The 17,380-nt window shown below is 45.8% G+C and overlaps 1 protein-coding gene across 3 annotated transcripts in view; it reads left to right on the top strand.

The window, feature by feature from the left end:
- The first annotated feature begins 1,181 nt into the window (after window positions 1-1,181).
- The window catches only part of PHAF1 (phagophore assembly factor 1), a 57,343-nt gene continuing 41,144 nt past the window's right edge, over window positions 1,182-17,380 (top strand). Inside the window, exons 1-2 of one of the 3 annotated variants that reach the window (XM_075008854.1) lie at window positions 1,182-1,234; window positions 10,152-10,283. In XM_075008854.1, coding sequence (XP_074864955.1) covers window positions 10,220-10,283 — 64 coding nt within the window. In that variant the 5' untranslated portion in view covers window positions 1,182-1,234; window positions 10,152-10,219. Of the gene's footprint in view, window positions 1,235-8,251; window positions 8,334-9,518; window positions 10,036-10,151; window positions 10,284-17,380 lie in introns of those variants that run through there. The other 2 variants (XM_075008852.1, XM_075008853.1) reach the window with 2 other exon arrangements.

The raw sequence follows: 17,380 nt of genomic DNA on the forward strand, positions 1-17,380 counted from the left end.
GGTGGCTTTGGTCTGAAGAGGAACTGCATAAAACATCACTACCTCTGAGTACACAAGTTGGCATTTTCAAAGGGAGTTCAGCTTTGGAAACTGTGTGCCTAATGACTTTGAAAACCCCAGTCAGATCTGCTTATGTTATTGACTAAGCTAAGCTATCCCACCTCTTGGTTTTATTAGCCCTGCAGCACTAACACTGTTTTGGAACAACTATATATAAAGCTCTCTTCAGACTCATGAGTCTTCAGCAAAATTGTTACCTATCTCTCTTATTGGTGATGAGAAGGCTGGGAAGAACCCAGCCTGACTTTCAGGCTGAGTTTGCAGGGCAGGCTGTCAGGGAAGGAAGAAATCCTCCCCCACACTGGCTATATGTGATATTCAGTCAGTATGAAGACGATTACCTTCAACCACTGATGGCACATGTGACGTCACCAAAGTGTAGGCCAGATTTTCAGCTTCTGTAAATGGGCACAGCTCCTTCTAAGTCAATGGACTTACATCCATTTAAACCAGCTGAGGATCAGGCCCTGCAACAACAATGACAAAGGCTACCCTCATTGCAACAACTGGAAGTTTTTAACTAGTTTTAGTTTTAGATTCAGACTCAGATTTCTAAGGACCATGAGTTACTCGGTGAGGGATGAGACCCTTTCGCTTGGTGGACATTTCTCTGGTGTGCTACTTATTCATTTGAAGTAACTTGAAGGTAAGCAAGCAGTTTCTCCTCTCTGGTGTACTGCTGCTATTCTGTTTACAGCAGCAATGCAGGGGAGTTGCACTGTTTTAACAGAACAAAATTAGAACTAGTGTTTAATTTAACCTCTTCTGTGTGCTCATCTAAAATAGGTGGGATTTGGTAATGCTGCTTATTTGGTTTCAGAATTTTCTGAAGCAGGCCTCCCATTGCAACCTCTTGGCACAGATGGCAAAACTTCCCTGATACTTCCAGAGATTCTCCCTCAGGAGGGATCCAAAACTTGCTGGCTGTGCTGCTGTTGGAGAACTGAATTTCCCTGGTGAACTGTGAACCTAGCATCTCTGCTGTTGCATTTGCTTTGAATAGATGGGGATTGTTGTTATTTATCTCATTGTTGGGATGCAGCAGCAGCAGAACCAACTGGGATAGCTGCCCACAGCTATAACGGCTAATTTCATGGAGTCAAATCTAGAGGAGAAAATGGACACTTACAGCTTAAAGACCATTTCACGGGGGACCAAACTGGAGCTGGCATAGGTAAACCTCTCAGGAGGGACTGCATGCTGAGAGGGCCTCTATGAAGGTTGCTTCTGAACCTCTGACTGAAGAAATATTTTCCTAAGAGCAAATGAGACATAGTAGTGAACTGGGTTAAATCTAAGGATGGTCAAACCCTGCTGCTCACTCTCCCTGCCCTCTGCCCCCGCCCCAAGAGTTCTTCATACCTGGCACACTTCCCAGACTCTAGTGATAAATCCACACACAAGTTCAGGAGAGCCTACAGCCAAGCCAGAGGAGCTGTTCCATGTTTCTAGAAGGGGTGAGGTTGAGGGAACAAGGGGAAGAGCCAAGCACGGCTGGCCCTTGGTACTTCTAGATTGTGGCACTCACCCCTGCCCTGACTGAAGCAAGCTGCATGGCACCTTCTGCCTCCACAGGCAGCCCCAAGAGTCACAAGGAGCACAACAGTGGCTGGCACTGATTTAATGGGCTTGGAGCTCCAGGCACAGCTGCTGCTGCAGCCAGAGCCCCAGATCCCTTTAAGTCACAGGGTCCTGGGGCAGTTGCCCCCTTTGCCCATCTTCAGGCCTGCACAAGTTGTAAAATCTGTATGTGAGCCAAAGCCAGATAAGTCTATGGGCCCAGCAGGCCAAGCCTCAAACAGTAAAATTGGGGGTTGAAACACTTTCAGAAAATACAGTGGGTTATACCCAGCCACGCCCAGGAAGATATTCAAGCCCAAATTCTTAAAGGAATGTTGTGTGTGTGCATATAGTAACAGCCCTGCTTCATTGCATCATCCTGTGGAAGCTACAGAGATCTAGCAACAGACAATGCAGGGGTTCTCTGGAGAAAGACACTGGTTCTGATCTCTTCCATTGGGTTGTTTACTGCTAAATGCAAAAACAGTGAGAATATTGCTCACTGGACACAAGAACGATGTTAATTAAATACTGTAAACAGTGGCTAGAGAGCAGTTCACAGAGAGTAGTTATCAATGTTCACAGTCAGGTTGGAAGGGAAAAACAAGTGGGTTCCGCAGGGGTCAGTGCTGTGGTCAATTTTGCTCAATATCTTCATAAATTATTTAGATCAGGTGTGTCCAACTCGTGGCCCGCAGGCCGCATGTGGCCCCGGACAGCTAGTAATGCGGCCCCACAAGATCGTAAACTTTTAACATTATTATGTGATTTATATACATTAACTATATTATATATTTTATATGCGGCCCAAGACAATTCCTCTTCACTCAATGCGGCCCAGGCAAACCAAAAGGTTGGACACCCATGATTTAGATAATGGCACAGAGAGGACAAAGTCTGCCATGAAGCCTCGAGGGGCACCATGCCAGTCCCAAGCCCAGACGGAGGAGGCATTTGACAGTATAGATCAGAAAGTGACTTGGGAGGTGTTGGAGACGTACGGAGCGGATAGCAGACTGATACAGTTGTTGAAGGATATCAATGACAATGCAGAGGCAGCAGTGAGGATGTGCAGAGAGTTGGGAAGTTGGTTTAGAACAAGTAGAGGTACAAGACAAGGAGATCTGATATCGCCAAGTATCTTCATCGCACACGTAGAGAGAGCGATGGACAAGATCAAGGAAGAAGCAGAAGGGATATCTGTGCATGGGATTAAGAATTAACAACTTGAGGTTTGTGGATGATACAGTTATTGTTGAGGAAGATGAAGAGAGGCTATCGAGAACAGTGCAGGTGCTAAACGAGGGAGGGAAGTGGTACAGACTGATTATGAACAGCCATAAAATGAAAACAATGGTATTTGGACATGAGGAAATAGGAAGGAAGATCAGTGTGGAGGGGATCGAACAAGAGAACATCGAGAAGTTCATGTATCTGTAAGAAGGAAATAGTGACTAGAACAGTGAAAGCAAGAATGAGTTTGAAGGCGATGGATAAGGTCATAGAATCATAGAACACTAGAACTGGAAGGGAACTCAAGAGGTCATCAAGTCTAATTCCCTGCCCTCTTGGCAGGACCAAACACCATCTAGATCATCCCCGACAGGTGTCTGTCTAACCTGCTCTTAACTATCTCCAGTGATGGAGATTCCACAACCTCCTTGTATAACTTATACCAGTATTTAACCACCCTGACAGAAAGTTTTTCCTAATGTCTAATCTAAACCTCCCTTGCTGCAGTTTAAGTCCATTGCTCCTTGTCTGTAAAAAGCAAAGCAATTATCTTAGGAATGAAGCTAGAAAGATCCTGAGAATAGGATGGATGCAAAAGGTCACCAATGAAGAATTATATAGGAAGATACAGCTGAAAGAGAACCTACTGCAGAAGGTTATACAATGGAAGTTACAGCTATTTCGGGCACCCCTGCAGAATGAACGACAAACAAAAAATCAAGACCCTGGTATTTGTCAAAATGGACAGCTCAAACAGGAGAGGCAGACACCACAGAGAATGGGTGGATGGCACAGTAGATTGCTGCGGAGCTAGTCTACAGAAACTAAGTCACTCTGCACTGGGCAGGGAAAGATGGAAGGAACTAGTGAGAGAGGCATTGGACACCAACGGGTACTCAGCCCATGGTTGCTGTTGTTGTTGATGATGATGATAGAAAGGACAAAGTAGATAAATGGTCTGAGGCAACTTTTATGAACTTCAATAAGGACAAATGCAAAGTACTCCACTTAGAGAGGAACAATCAGTTTCACACATTCATAATAGGAAGGACTCCCTCTGAAGGAAGAAGAAAAGGATCTAGGGCATGGTCTCAAAGTGTGGGCGGGAGGCGTGCCCCGCTGGAAGAATCTAAAAAAATTCGGGAGGGGGGGGATGAGGTGACCCAGACCTCCCCATCATTCCTCCCACCTCAAGAAAGAGTCGACCTTTGCTTCTGCCTCTCAGCCCTTGCTATTTTATGTGGGTGACCTGGCGCAGCTGCTATAAAAAGCAGGCAGCCAGCAAAGACCCATGTAGAGCTAGCTGCCTTCTGCAAAGGTGAGTGAGTGTGGGCTGGGGAGGAGGAAGAGGATGGGGTTAGATGTGGGGCTGGGGAGCTGGCTTGGGTGAGGGGTATGGAGTAAGAGCTGGGGGCTGGTGGTGCCTGGCGTTGTGAGAGGGGAGGGCCTCGGGCAGGTGGCTCACAGGGCTTGTGGGGCTTGGGCAGCGGAATGGCTTACAGCACTCACAGGGCTTGGGCGGCTGGCCCCCACAGTGTGGGGCTCAGGTGGCTGGCCCCGGCAGCTGGGGCCTTGGGCAGCTTAGGCTGGCAGGCAGGTAGCTGGTCCCCACAGCACAAGGTTCAGGCAGCTTGGGCTGGTGGGTGGGCGGCAGATCCTGGAAGCGCAGGGCTGGGGCTGGCAGGCAGACAGCTGGCCCCATCTGTGTGGGGCTTGGGCAGCTGGCCCAGGCAGTGTGGGGCTTGGGTGGCTTGGGCTGGCTGGTGGGCCCCAGCAATATGTGGCTCAGGCTGCTGGTCCCGGCAGCGTGGGGCTCAGATGGTTTGGAATGGCAGGCTGGCAGCCAGCCCTGGCAACATGGGGCTTGGGCAGGTGGCTCAGGAGCCTGGCCCATGGCCAGAGTGGGCAGCTGCAGGGTGGGTGGCTGCTCCCAGAAGCACAGGACTCGGGCAGGCAGTGGGCAGGCGGGCAGCTGGCCCCAGCTGTGCAGGACTCAGGCAGGCGGCTCTGGCAGCGCAGCTCTCAGGCTGGCAGGCAGCTGGCACAGGGACTTCTGGTGGCTGGTATGGGGCTCAGGCAGCTGGGCAGCTGGGGCTGCACCAGGCACCCGTGAGGGGTCAATAAAAACTATTTGTGCTTATTTTTAATGTGAAATGACATTTTTATATCAAGGTTTTGTTTATTTTAAATTATGAATTGAATTTTTTGTTAAAAGTGGGGGTTGGATGATGGTAAAGAACGGGGGAGCATCAGGGTTTCTCAAAAATCAAAAGTGGGGGCATGATGCCAAAAGTTTGGGAACCCCTGACCTAGGGGGTCATAGTGACAATGTTGCAAAAAAAAATCAAACATGATTCAGGAGGGATGCAATGACAGAAGTATTGTGAGCAAGACATGAGAGGTAATTCTTCCTCTCTGCTCTGCACTGATTAGGCCTAATCTGGAGTACTGTGTCCAGTTCTGGGCCCCACGTTAGGAAAGATGTGGAGAAATTGGAAAGGGTCCAGAGAAAAGCAACTAAAATGATTAAAGGTCCAGGAAATATGACCTATGAGAGAAGATTAAAAAACTGAGTTTGTTTAGTTTGGAAAAGAGAAGGCTGGGAGGAGACATGATATTAGTTTTCAAGTATCTAAAAGCACCAAATGAGGAAAAAGTTTGGCGTCTAGGTTTCTTCTCAGTCTGCTATACCAAGGTACAGTTAACCTTTCCTTATCCATACTAGGATTTTAAAATTTTAGCTATCACAAGTTGGCTATCATCATAAAAACCCCACATTTTTCACTCAGTGGCACAGGTGTAGTTAAACTCAATGAATAATCTTAAATCAATTTAGCATTCATCCACGCTAAGAAAGAAAAAGTGTGTTCTTACCACATATTAGTTAGCACAAAATAACTAACATAACTTGGGCTCTGAACTTCCCCAAGCTTCAGAGCCAAGCTACAATATCTACACAGCTACCTTTAGCACACTAACACCAGCCTGTGACCTCAGGCTGGAAAGTTAACTATTACACACAATGTAGCTATACCTAAGGGGTCGTAATATTAGAACAGGCATGGCTAAATATGTTCCTATAGCAACCCCGTTTAATAGATGTCCTGCTTCCCTGAATCTTGATTGTTATTTGCAGGATCCCACAGCCTCCATCTACGTCTTCTGCTTCAGCAATCTACAATCTTCTCTGTTTAGAAAAATGACAGTGGTGCCAAAATCACAAGTGTCATAATATACATGTAGCTGCCGAGCGGTAGCCATGGTAGTCTGTATCTTCACAAAACAAAAAAGCAGTCATGTAGCACTTTCAAGACTAACAAAATAATTTATTAGATCATGAGCTTTCCAGATCTGAGGAAGTGGGTCTCTCCCACAAAAGCTAATAAAGTATTTTGTTAGAATTTAAAGTGCTACAGGACTGCTGTTTTGCTTTGTGATATGCATAGTTGGTTTGGTTTTTTAAAGTGCCAGCTACTGCAGTCTGGAGTGTGCAGGAGACTCTCAGCTTTCCAGTCAAACAGATGAATTGCCTGATTTTTAAAGTATTGGAGAGGTAACCGAGTTAGTCCAAATCTTCAAAAACAACAAGAAGTCCTGTGGAACCTTACAGACTAACTCATGTTTTGGAGCATAAGCTTTTGTGGGCAAAGACCTGCTTCATCAGATGCATCTCACAGAATCACAGAATCATAGGGCTGGAAGGGACCTCAGAAGGTCATCTAGTCCAGCCCCCTGCTTCAAGCAGGATCAACCCCCACTAAGTCATCCCAGCCAGGACCTTGTCCACCCGGGACTTGCAAACCTTGAGGGATGGTGAATCCATCACCTCTCTGGGCAACGCATTTCAACGCTTCACCACCCTCCTGGTGAAGTAGTTTTTTTCTAATATCCAACCTCTCCCTCTTCAACTTCAGACTATTACTCCTCGTTCTGCCATCTGACACCGCTGAGAACAGCTTCTCACCCTCCTCTTTAGAGCTCCCCTTCAGTAAGTTGAAGGCTGCTATTAAATCACCCCTAAGTCTTCTCCTCTGTAAACTAAACAAGCCCAAATCCCTCAGCCTATCCTCATAGGTCTTGTGCTTCAGACCCTTAATCATTTTTGTTGCCCTCCGCTGAACCTGCTCCAGCAAACCCACATCCTTTTCATACTGGGGGGGGGGGCCGAAACTGGACACAATATTCAAGATGTGGCCTCACCAGTGACGAATAGAGGGGAATAACTACTTCTCTAGATCTGCTCAAAATTCTCCTCCTAATGCACCCTAGTATGCCATTAGCCTTCTTGGCTACAAGGACACACTGTTTACTCATATCCAGCCTTTCATCCACCATAACCCCTAGGTCCCTTTCCATCATACTGCTGCTGAGTCAGTCGGTCCCCAGCCTGTAACAATGCTTGGGATTCTTCTGCCCCAGGTGCAAGAGTCTATACTTCTCCTTGCTGAACCACATCAGATTTCTTTTGGCCCAGTCCTCCAATTCATCCAGGTCACTCTGGATTCTTTCTCTACCCTCCAACCTATCTACCTCTCCCCTAGTTTTGTGTCATCTGCAAACTTGCTGAGGGTGCAATCCAGTCCCTCATCCAGGTCATTAATAAAGGTGTTGAATAACACCAGCCCCAGAACCGAGCCTTGTGGCACTCCGCTTGAAACCTACTGCCATCCAGATATTGAGCCACTGACCACTACCTATTGGGCTTGACCATCGAGCCAGCTTTCTATCCATCTTACAGTCCAAGGATCCAATCCATATTTCCTTAACTTATGGACAAGAATGTTGTGGGAGATGGTACCAAAAGCTTTACTGGTGAAGTGGGTCTTTGCCCATGAAAGTTTATGCTCCAAAATCTCTGTTAGTCTATAAGGTGCCACAGGACTTTTTATCTCTGATTTTTAAAGCAATCTCAGGATTTTTTGGGGGGGGTCATGATGGTTTTTGAATGTGAGGGAGCTAACCATGCTAGAATGTGGTGCTGTTCCCAATCATACTGCCGTAGTACACTGCTTGGTCTAACCACCCCCCAAGGGGGTACATGGGTCCCCCTTCCTCCTGCTGGTATGGGAGGGATGAGGCCCCCTCTCGGCATTACCTCCACCACATCTGTTTCCCCATATCCCCGCCTCGTAACGTCCCATCGCCTTCCCTTTCTCCCAGGAGATCCCCTGGCTCTGGGTCGCAGCCCCGCCCGGCTGCAGAGGGTAAGCGAATTGCCACACGGCTGCGGCGCAACCGGGACTCGAACCTTGAAGTCCCCAGCCGCGCGCGCCCGCTCAGAGAACGCTGCCCCGCCCGCGGCTTTCGCCAGGCCCCGCCCACCCGGGGGGCGGTCTCGCCTGACGGCTGTTGCAAACGACTTTTTCAGCAGCCGCAAGTGAGGTGAGTCGCGGCTCTTCGGAGCCGGAGGGGAGGGGAGGGTGTTGCGCACCCCGCGGTCACAGCCGGGGCCGGCGCTGGTCTCCCTTTCTTGGCGAGGGGTGAGCGCGGCGGCGGGGAGCGGCTTTGGGCGGCAGGCGCAGGCCCAGGCCCGGGGGTAGTAAGGACCCCCTGAACCGCTGCCCCCTGGGGAAGGGGCTGGTTGCCCAGCAGGAGGGTCCCCCCGGAGCTGCTGCAGCGGGCGGCGGGGCCCGAGAGGGCTGGGGCGACTGTCCGTCCGACGTGTCTGTGGTCAAAGGCAACGCGCCGGCGGGGCCCCGGGAGCTGGGCATCGCACTGGCGCAGTGAAAGGCAGCCCTGGCCCCCAAGCGCTTGCGGGGAAGGGCGGGGGGGCGCTCGACGTAGCATGGCGGGCCCTGACCTATCCAATAGCCAGGGCTCGTCAGGGGCTAGGGGGTGTCTAGGGATGGGCGCACACAGATGGGCCAGCGGGGTGGTCTTAACGCTGGGGACTGGCAGCTCGATGACAATGCAGGGCCCCAGCTTGGATTTCTTCTCATCCTTACAGCAAAATCAGAAGGGATGAGGCCGCTGAGCTTTTCCCCTTCTGGTTTCCAGCCGCTTGTATCTTCCAGTTGCTTATGAACGTCTGTTGTGTAATAGCTGCAGAGGGCACTGATGTGCAATAAAAATGCTGTCCAAACAGACCCGCCCCCAGATGCTTTTAGTCTAAGGGATATATGTAGCCTGGCCCTCTGAAGAGCTGCAGTGTAGACATGTTCTGTAGGAGGAAGGGGTTTTTGTCATCCATCTCTGGGAGGTGCGGCCTATGCCAGGGTGAGCAGACTTCTTATGTCTGGCCCCACTTCTCATCCCTGCAATTGGGAGCCACCCCCTTCCCTCCAACCTGTCTAATGTAATCCAAAATGATGGAAATTTTGGCTATGTTCATTTGTGGGGGGGGAACCTTTTGACACATGTAAGAAAATAGGTATGTGGAATTTAAAAACATAAATGGATGTATAAATGTGAACATGCATGTGTAAAAACAGTAACATATTTCCACACTTTTAGTTAGATGGATGAGCCTGAGACCCAGCAGCCAATCATGCTGTGCACCTGTTATGACATTTCACACTCCCCCCACCTCACCCCCCTTGCTTACCCCTGGTCTACGTTATAGTGTTAGGTCAATGAAAGGCATCTTTTGTCAAAGTAATTATAAAGTATAGCTCCCACTGATATAACTCACCTACTACACCTACTTAATTCCACCACTGTGAGAACTGCAAAGTTTAAGTTGATGTGGTTAGGTTGGCGTATAGAAACTGCGTTGCTCACAGCAAGTATTGCTGCCTTTCAGAAACCATCTCAGTGCTCTACTCTGGCAGTTAAGTTGTTTTAAGCATGCCAGTGAAGATACGCACTGTTGCCAAGCTTTCCACAGGGGGTGGACTTGATGATCTCTCGAGGTCCCTTCCAGCGTTATGGTTATATAATACTGTGGACATGTAAAACTGATTCAATCTCTGCAGTGTCTGTTGGCGTAACTTAGGTCAGTGTAATTTTGTAGTGTTGATTTGCAGTAACTAGGTAGACAGAATAATTCTGTCAGTTTAGCTGCATCTGTATGGGAGATTAGGTTGACCTAACTACTTTGCAAAGGCACAACGTTTTCTGCAACCATGAATGACATAGCTAAATCAACCTAACTTTTAGATGTAGACCAGGCCTTACCTTGGCTCGCATGGGTTCTGAAGCCAACAACAAAGGAGTGAATGGAATAAGATCACAAAGCTAGACGTGAGTCAGGATTTCTCCATCAGTCGGAGAAGGAAGGGGATAATTGCATATTGTTTTGGGCTCTTCCCCGAGAATCAGATGAGGATTGTAAATTAGGTGTTTTTGTCTTGCTCCAGCACAAGTCCATCTGCAGTAACATTGTGATCTACTGTGTGACTACTGGTCCAAAAATCTGGCTGAGCCAATGCTAGATCTGGAAGTGGTTCCCGAGCGATCTCTTGGGAATGAACAATGGGAATTCAACTTGGGTAAGTGCTCACTTGCCTTGTCATCACCTCTTACTGTATTATATTTCTGTATTTCTAAAGAGATGGCCAGGGGCTTCCGTAATGTTTCGAGCATTATTCTGAATGACTAAAGATGAGATTTCTCAGGACTTCTTTTGGTCTCTAGTTTTTGTCAGTTGATTTAAAAAGTTGGAGTAATGGAAATGTTATTTAATGCTGAGAATTTTAATGTGTATATGTAAGAATATTTCATGTTTGTTTTTAAGAATGCTCTTAGACTGACTCATGTTTTATTTATCATCTGTGTTTCCTTATATTCACACTCCCTCCAAAGCCTCTTGCTGCTATTTTGGACCAGTCATTTTGAGTAACACCTACAAGAGATTACCTGGGCGTACTGAATAATTTCAATCAAATGACATCGGCGTGCTCAAGAGCTTACTAATACTTTGCATTTATAAAGGCAATGAGAAGTCCTGTGGCACCTTATAGACTAACAGATTTCTTGGAGCATAAACTTTCGTGGGCAAGACCCACTTTGTCAGATGCATGATATGCCCATGAAAGCTTATGCTCCAAATAATCTGTTAGTCTGTAAGGTGCCACAGGACTTCTCATTGTTTTTGTGGATACAGACTAACATGGCTACCCCTCTGATATTCGTTTGTTTTTATAGTGCTTTTTGTACAAGGATCTCTAAGCACTTTTCAAATACTGATTAAAAGTCACAGTTCCATCTTCATTGGGGTATCTGAATTGTGTGGCACTTCTATTTTGCCCATGAGGAAATGGAGTACAAATGTCTTGTCCAAGGTCACGTGATTAGCCTTTCTCCTTCCAGTGGTTCATACAGTCTTCCTTAGACCACATTTCTTTATATGATTCCCCTTTTCCTTCTCCCCTTTCCCAGCAGTGTATCAAAAAGAACAATCAGCATTAAACATTACTACAGTTTGTCTGCATTGTAAAGCAGTTGAGGCTATGTCAGTGTGTGTGTGTGTGTGTGTGTAGTAGGGTTTTCTGCACCATGCTTTTTTGCCTGTGATTTCCCAGTATTGCTGGTTTTGCACTGCTTAGGTAACAATGGTGGGAAGGCTAGGACAGAGAGAGCTGCAGCTGTCAGTCAAAATTTTCTGCACCATGTTTAAACTAAACACAGATGTTTTTTTTCCAGACATAAAACTGATAAGTGCAGAAAGTTTTGATTTCGTGTATATTAGGTAATTGTCTTTTTCGAAAGTAACTCTTAAATGTGTATATTATGATTGTGGCAGCAACAGTGCTTTTAAGCCCATTCAAAGCCCCACTGGCCTGTCAATGCAGTGTCCTCAATTGCTCTTGAAAGCTGACTTTTTAAATGCTTGTTCTCAGTCCACAGAGTGAAGTTCTTTTTTATATAGTTTTATAAAATTCTTCTTGCTCATTTGAAGTCCATAGGGCATGTTTGAGGGGAAGAAAAGATGCAGAAGGTATTTGTCTTTTTGTCTACTAAGTCAATCTGTTTCATTTTGGCTCTGATCCCACAAAGACTTATGTATATGTTTAACTTTATGATTTGGGAATATGCCTAAATTACATAAATTTAAGCATGTATAATGCTTTGCAGGATATGAGCCTTGAAAAGCTCAGAGATTAGCTTTGTTTGCAAGTCTTGAATTCCTTCATCTGAAAACTAGCACTTTGTGCAGTATTTCACTGTTTACTGTTTTAATTGCATGACTAATTTGATTAATCCTGTTTGTCTAGCCAAAGAATCACTGAAATAAACAGTAACAGAGAGGAAGCTGTGCTAGTCTATACACTATCAAAACAAAAAGCAGTCAAGTAGCACTTTAAAGACTAGTAAAATAGTTTATTATTTATTATTATTTATTAGGTGAGCTTTCGTGGGACAGACCCACTTCTTCAGACCGGTCTGAAGAAGTGGGTCTGTCCCACGAAAGCTCACCTAATAAACTATTTTGCTAGTCTTTAAAGTGCTACTTGACTGCTTTTTGAAATAAACAGAGGACTGTTTTCGCATTTACACAGTTTCAGGGTAGTTGCCGTATTGTATACCTGAGACTGCAGAAAAAAAACGGTCATGCATTTATTTCAGTGTTCAGTGATTTGAATTGTACCACAATGCAAATACATGACTTCTGTCTTCAGATTGGTTGTGTGTGAAGTATTCTGGCTGAGACTCCTGTTATTGGAGCCCTCCTTTTCAGTGTCAATGCTCTTACTATACGAATAACATATTGATATAGCTAGCTCACTACTGGTTAAGCCCTGTTTAACTTCTCTGTGTGTGTATTATCTGAAGTTCAATAAAAGCTGTTTCAAAATAGATCTCACATGGCACAAATTTACTTCAGTGTGTGAGTATTCATTGTTTTTCTGTCCTTTACAAAAACAAGCACAAGGAGATAAAATTTCCCTTAGTGCGCCCTCCCACCATCAAAAATGCAAAGAAACCTGCTAATGCCACCCTAACATTGAGATTGAATTTCTTGTTCCATGTGTATATTGTATAGTTCCTAATGTTAACATATCTCTGACAAATGAGTGTCTAATTGGTAGTGTCTATTGACCATGCATTCTGGTCGGCTTCACAGCCAGATATTTTTCAAATTGGTCAATTTAACACTTTCAGATGTTTGTCTGAATTTTCATGATGTTCTAAGTGTGAGGGTGCTGACCCAAAATGGGATCATGTGGCAGATGGGTGGGAGTGGGTTTTCAAAGCTGCTGTGGGGAGTGGGTCCCAATAATGCCACCTTGACTTTTGGGTAGCCTTCAGGGTAGGGCTAGAGTAGGTTCCTGGAGGTGGCCGATTTATGAACCCCCTGAGGAAAGAAACCCAGAGGCTGTAGTCCCTACTATCTGGGCACCCAAGTGTCAATGGAAGCCATGGTGAAAGAAGCCCTGAGGCCCAGATGGAGCAGTGGAGAGTGGAAGCCTGAACCACATGTGAGTTCCTCGGGGAAGAATCTCTGAACTTCCATACCAGAGCCACACAGGGGCTGCAGGCAGAACCCAGAGCCCAGGCTACAGCTGCCAGGAAACAAAGCCCCAGTGGAGCTACTGCTGGGAAGAAGCCCTGAGCTCCATGTCCTGATCCAGAATCTGGGCTGTCCTACATGCATTTGCCAGGAGCAGATGCCCCCAGCTTCAGCTGGAGCTACTGGGGAAAGAAGCCCTGCATTCTCTTCCCAGAGCAGCCGAGTGGGAGGGGAGCCTGGAGCCCAGATTGCACCAGCTGCAAGTACAGGGAGCATAAATCCCATCCCTGGCTGTAACCATTGCAGAGAAAAAGCCCTAAGCTGCTGCAGAAGCTCTCCAGTGGGGGCAGAAGCTGGGAGCTGAGCTCTCTGACTTGTTCAGTGCAGAAGTGAGGGTGCACTGCCTCTCAGGATAGATCTGATCTTCCCACTGTGACTAACCCTGTTCGGGGAAGAACAACTCTTGTTCCTCCCCAGCCCTCCCCCAGGCTTCTAACAGCACAGGGAGATCTGATTCCATGGTGGGGAGAGCAAATTTCATGGTATGTGACACATTTTTCGTGGCTGTGAAATTGGTTGGGCCCTAATAATTAGTGTGACTAGGTAGATTGGAGTAGGGGACTAACTGGCTGTCAAGACACTTAAGTTCTGTCTACTTTTAAGGGTAACTTGTCAGATTTCCAACCCTTGTTAAAAATATTGCAGTTTCACCACTTTTAGCAATTTTGGGACCCCCTACAAATCGATTGCTGGCTGCTCCTGATATTTTTAGCAACATGTTGACTACATCTATTCTGAGCAAAATTATATTACTGTACACCATTCCTGAAAGTCTTGGGCTCTGAATGTCAAACCACTAATGGAGACGATTTAGTATGAGATATCTGCACACTTTCCCTCGTGTATACGAGACCTTGCATTCTGTTCCTGGCTCTGGTTGACTGCCGAAAAACGGCAAGAAAGAATTACCTGAAAATTGAATTTGCTGGTCCCTTCAACATATGTGTGCCAGTGCACCTCCATGGTCAGCTCTCCTGAAAACTGAAAGCAGCAAAAATAATTGACAGAGGGCCATGTTTGTCTGTATCCACAAAAACAAGAAGTCCTGTGGCACCTTACAGACTAGCAGATTTCTTGCAGCATAAGCTTTTGTGGGCAAAGGCCTGGTTCTTCAGATGCATGCAAGTCTACATGCATCTGACAAAGTGGGTCTTTGCCCATGAAAGCTTATGTTCCACGAAATCTTAGTCTATAAGGTTCCATAGCACTTCTTATTGTTTTTGAAAAACAATTAAGAGCTTTTATGGTGTACTGCGTCTAATGGTACCATATTGTCATCAACTTTGTATTTGATATGCATGGAAAAAAATCACTTTTCTCTTGCATTTGTTATACTTCCTTTTCATTCCTAATTAATGTATTTTCTATCAATCATGGTCCATCTCTTCCTGCATTGACCTCAGTGTCTGTTTCCTCCTCTTGTTGTCTTTGCTTTCCCTCCCCAACCCCCGCGTTCCCTCGCTGAGGTGCGGGCTCAGAAATTTTCTTGTATTTCATAGCCTCTGTGGCACACCCAGCCGCTGAGGATCATGGGAGAGAGCAAGACATTTCGAGTTGAATCTGAATATCCCACACAGCAGCTGAGAGCATTGCCACTGTGGGCCATTTTCTCTGTTCTTACTGAAAATAATTGAAAAGTGATTGAGTATTTCTTTTTCTGTTTCCTGGGAATATAATCTGCCAGTTATGAAGAAATTTGTTCTTCTCTTTGATATGCACTCCAGGGAACAACTTTGCAGCAAGATTTATATCCAGTACTTATGTTTGATCAAATTTACCTGTTCAGGAAAACTTCACACCTATAATTTTCCACCAGAGAAAGAAGCAGTAGGGAGAGGATCGAGACAAAGGGTTTGACAATGTTGTGGTAAAAATGCCTGCATCACATCTCTGTTACAGCTTCTGCTATTGCCGCAGTTTTCAAAATGTGACCCTCAACTCCAAAATGGGTTGCAGCCAGTGTTACGGCTAACTTTTTTCCATCTGTGTGCAGAACAAATTTTATTGTGTCCACCAAGACGTGTGAATGTGCACCACCAATAGAAACATGTTGCTGGCAGCTGTGTGTGCTTTGCTGGTTGGGAGGGTGGCATCTGAACCTCTCCTGGGTGGCTGCCCAAGCGCTCAGCTTACAGGGAACACAGTTTGCACCTACATTTTAATGGGGTCTGTGGGGCTCGGTGAGGCTTGCTGGGGCACAGGGTCCAGCGCTGATTCCCACCACTGAGGATGCCCATTTTGGTTGGATGTGTTTGTGGCGATTTCATCAGAAAACATAATCTTTACTTTAATGTTAACCTTAGATTTCGGGAGTTTCCAGGCCAAGCCTTGAGGGTTGGCAACCCTAACTGCCTGGTGCTGAAGCAGAAGACTGAGGTTTTCAGCCTTGAGCAGCGGAGCTCAGGTTACAGACCCCCTTGCTTGGTGCTGAAGCCTTTGGGCTTTGTCCACCCAGGGTGGATGACTCAAGTGGGCTTAGGCTTTGGTACGAAGTGGCAGGGCATTGTTGGCACATAATGGCATATATAATGTTGCTGGAAGTGCACAAGAATGTGCCTTTGATCTTGTAACTAACATGGTTAGGTCCAGTGATGGTATCCCCAGAATAAATATATGGACAAAGTTGGCAGCGGGGTTTGTTGCAAGGAAAAGTTCCAGGATTAGTATTGCTGTGGTGTAGCCTGTGATTGCTGGTGAGAATCTTTCTTAGGTTAGGGGATTGTCTCTAGGAAAGGACACGCCTGTCATCTAGGGCCTTCTGGAGTGTAGCAGCATAATCCAGAATAGGTTGTAGGTTTTTAATGATGTATTGCAGGGATTTGAGTTGGAAGCTATTGGTGATGACAAGTGGTGTTCTGTTATTGATCTTCTTGGGCCTTGCTGGTTTGGGTGTTTGCCTGGCCCTGTCAATTTGTTTTTTTTTTTTACTTCTTCCGGTGGGTAATTAAGTTTTATGAATGCTTGGTAGAGGTCTTGTAGTTGGTCTCTGTCAGTAGAATCGGAGCAGATACAATTGTATCTAAGGGCTTGACTAAACGATGGAGCGTGTGGTGTGAGGTGGATGGAAGCTGGAGTCATGTAGGTAAGTGTAGCAGTCAGTGGGTTTCCGGTAGAGAGTGGTGTTGATGTGGCCATCAGTGATTTGTACTGTGGTATCCAGGAAATGTATTTCTCGTGTGGAATAGTCAAGGCTGAGACTGATGGTGCGATGCAGGTTGCTAAAATCTCTGTGGAATTCTTCCAGAGTCTCTTTACCGTGGGTCCAAATGATAAAGATGTAATTGATGTAGTGTACATTGGACAGACTGGGCAAGACCTTTGCCAAAGAATAAATGGGCACAGAGCAGACCTCATGAAACTTGGTACACATAAGTTGGTCAGTGATCACTTAAATGGAGTGGGCCATTCTGTTAAAGACCTGAGAATTTGCGTCCTGAAGCAAAAAGAATTTGAAAGCAGATTAGAGTCAGAAATTTGTGAGATGGAATTCATATTCAAATTTGACACATCAACATGTGGCATGAACAGAGACATCAGTTACCTCACGCATTACAAAGACCGCTTCCCTTCCTTTGATGCTCTTCATAATCTCAGGCAAGACAATTAACATCCCCCCCACCTCTTATTCCCCCTCCTATGTATTTGATTTGTCAGTTTTTATTGCAATTTTTTTTTTTTTTGGTTCTCTGTTCTTATAAATGTCAATCTGCATTGGAAATTAGATTGATCTGATGAAGTGGGTCTGTCCCACAAAAGCTCATCACTGAATAAATCATTTTGTTAGTATTTACAGTGCTACATGTCTGCTGTTCTGTTTTGTTGGAGGACAGACTAACATGACTACCTCTCTGCTACTATTGAATGTAAGGTGCAATTCACAGCCATCAATTAAAATTTGTATTTAGATTGTAAGGTAAAATCTGACCAAAATGTTACATTTCATGGTATGTTTTCCAGAATAGGGGCACTTTGCTTTATTTAAAATTTAAAAATGAGAACGAAGAAAATAAGTTTAGAAAGAGGCAAGGAGCTAAAATGAATAACAAATCAGAAATACTAAAGCTAAATTGTCAC

The sequence above is a fragment of the Carettochelys insculpta genome, chromosome 14, assembly GCF_033958435.1.
Source record: "Carettochelys insculpta isolate YL-2023 chromosome 14, ASM3395843v1, whole genome shotgun sequence".
NCBI lineage: Eukaryota > Metazoa > Chordata > Testudines > Carettochelyidae > Carettochelys > Carettochelys insculpta.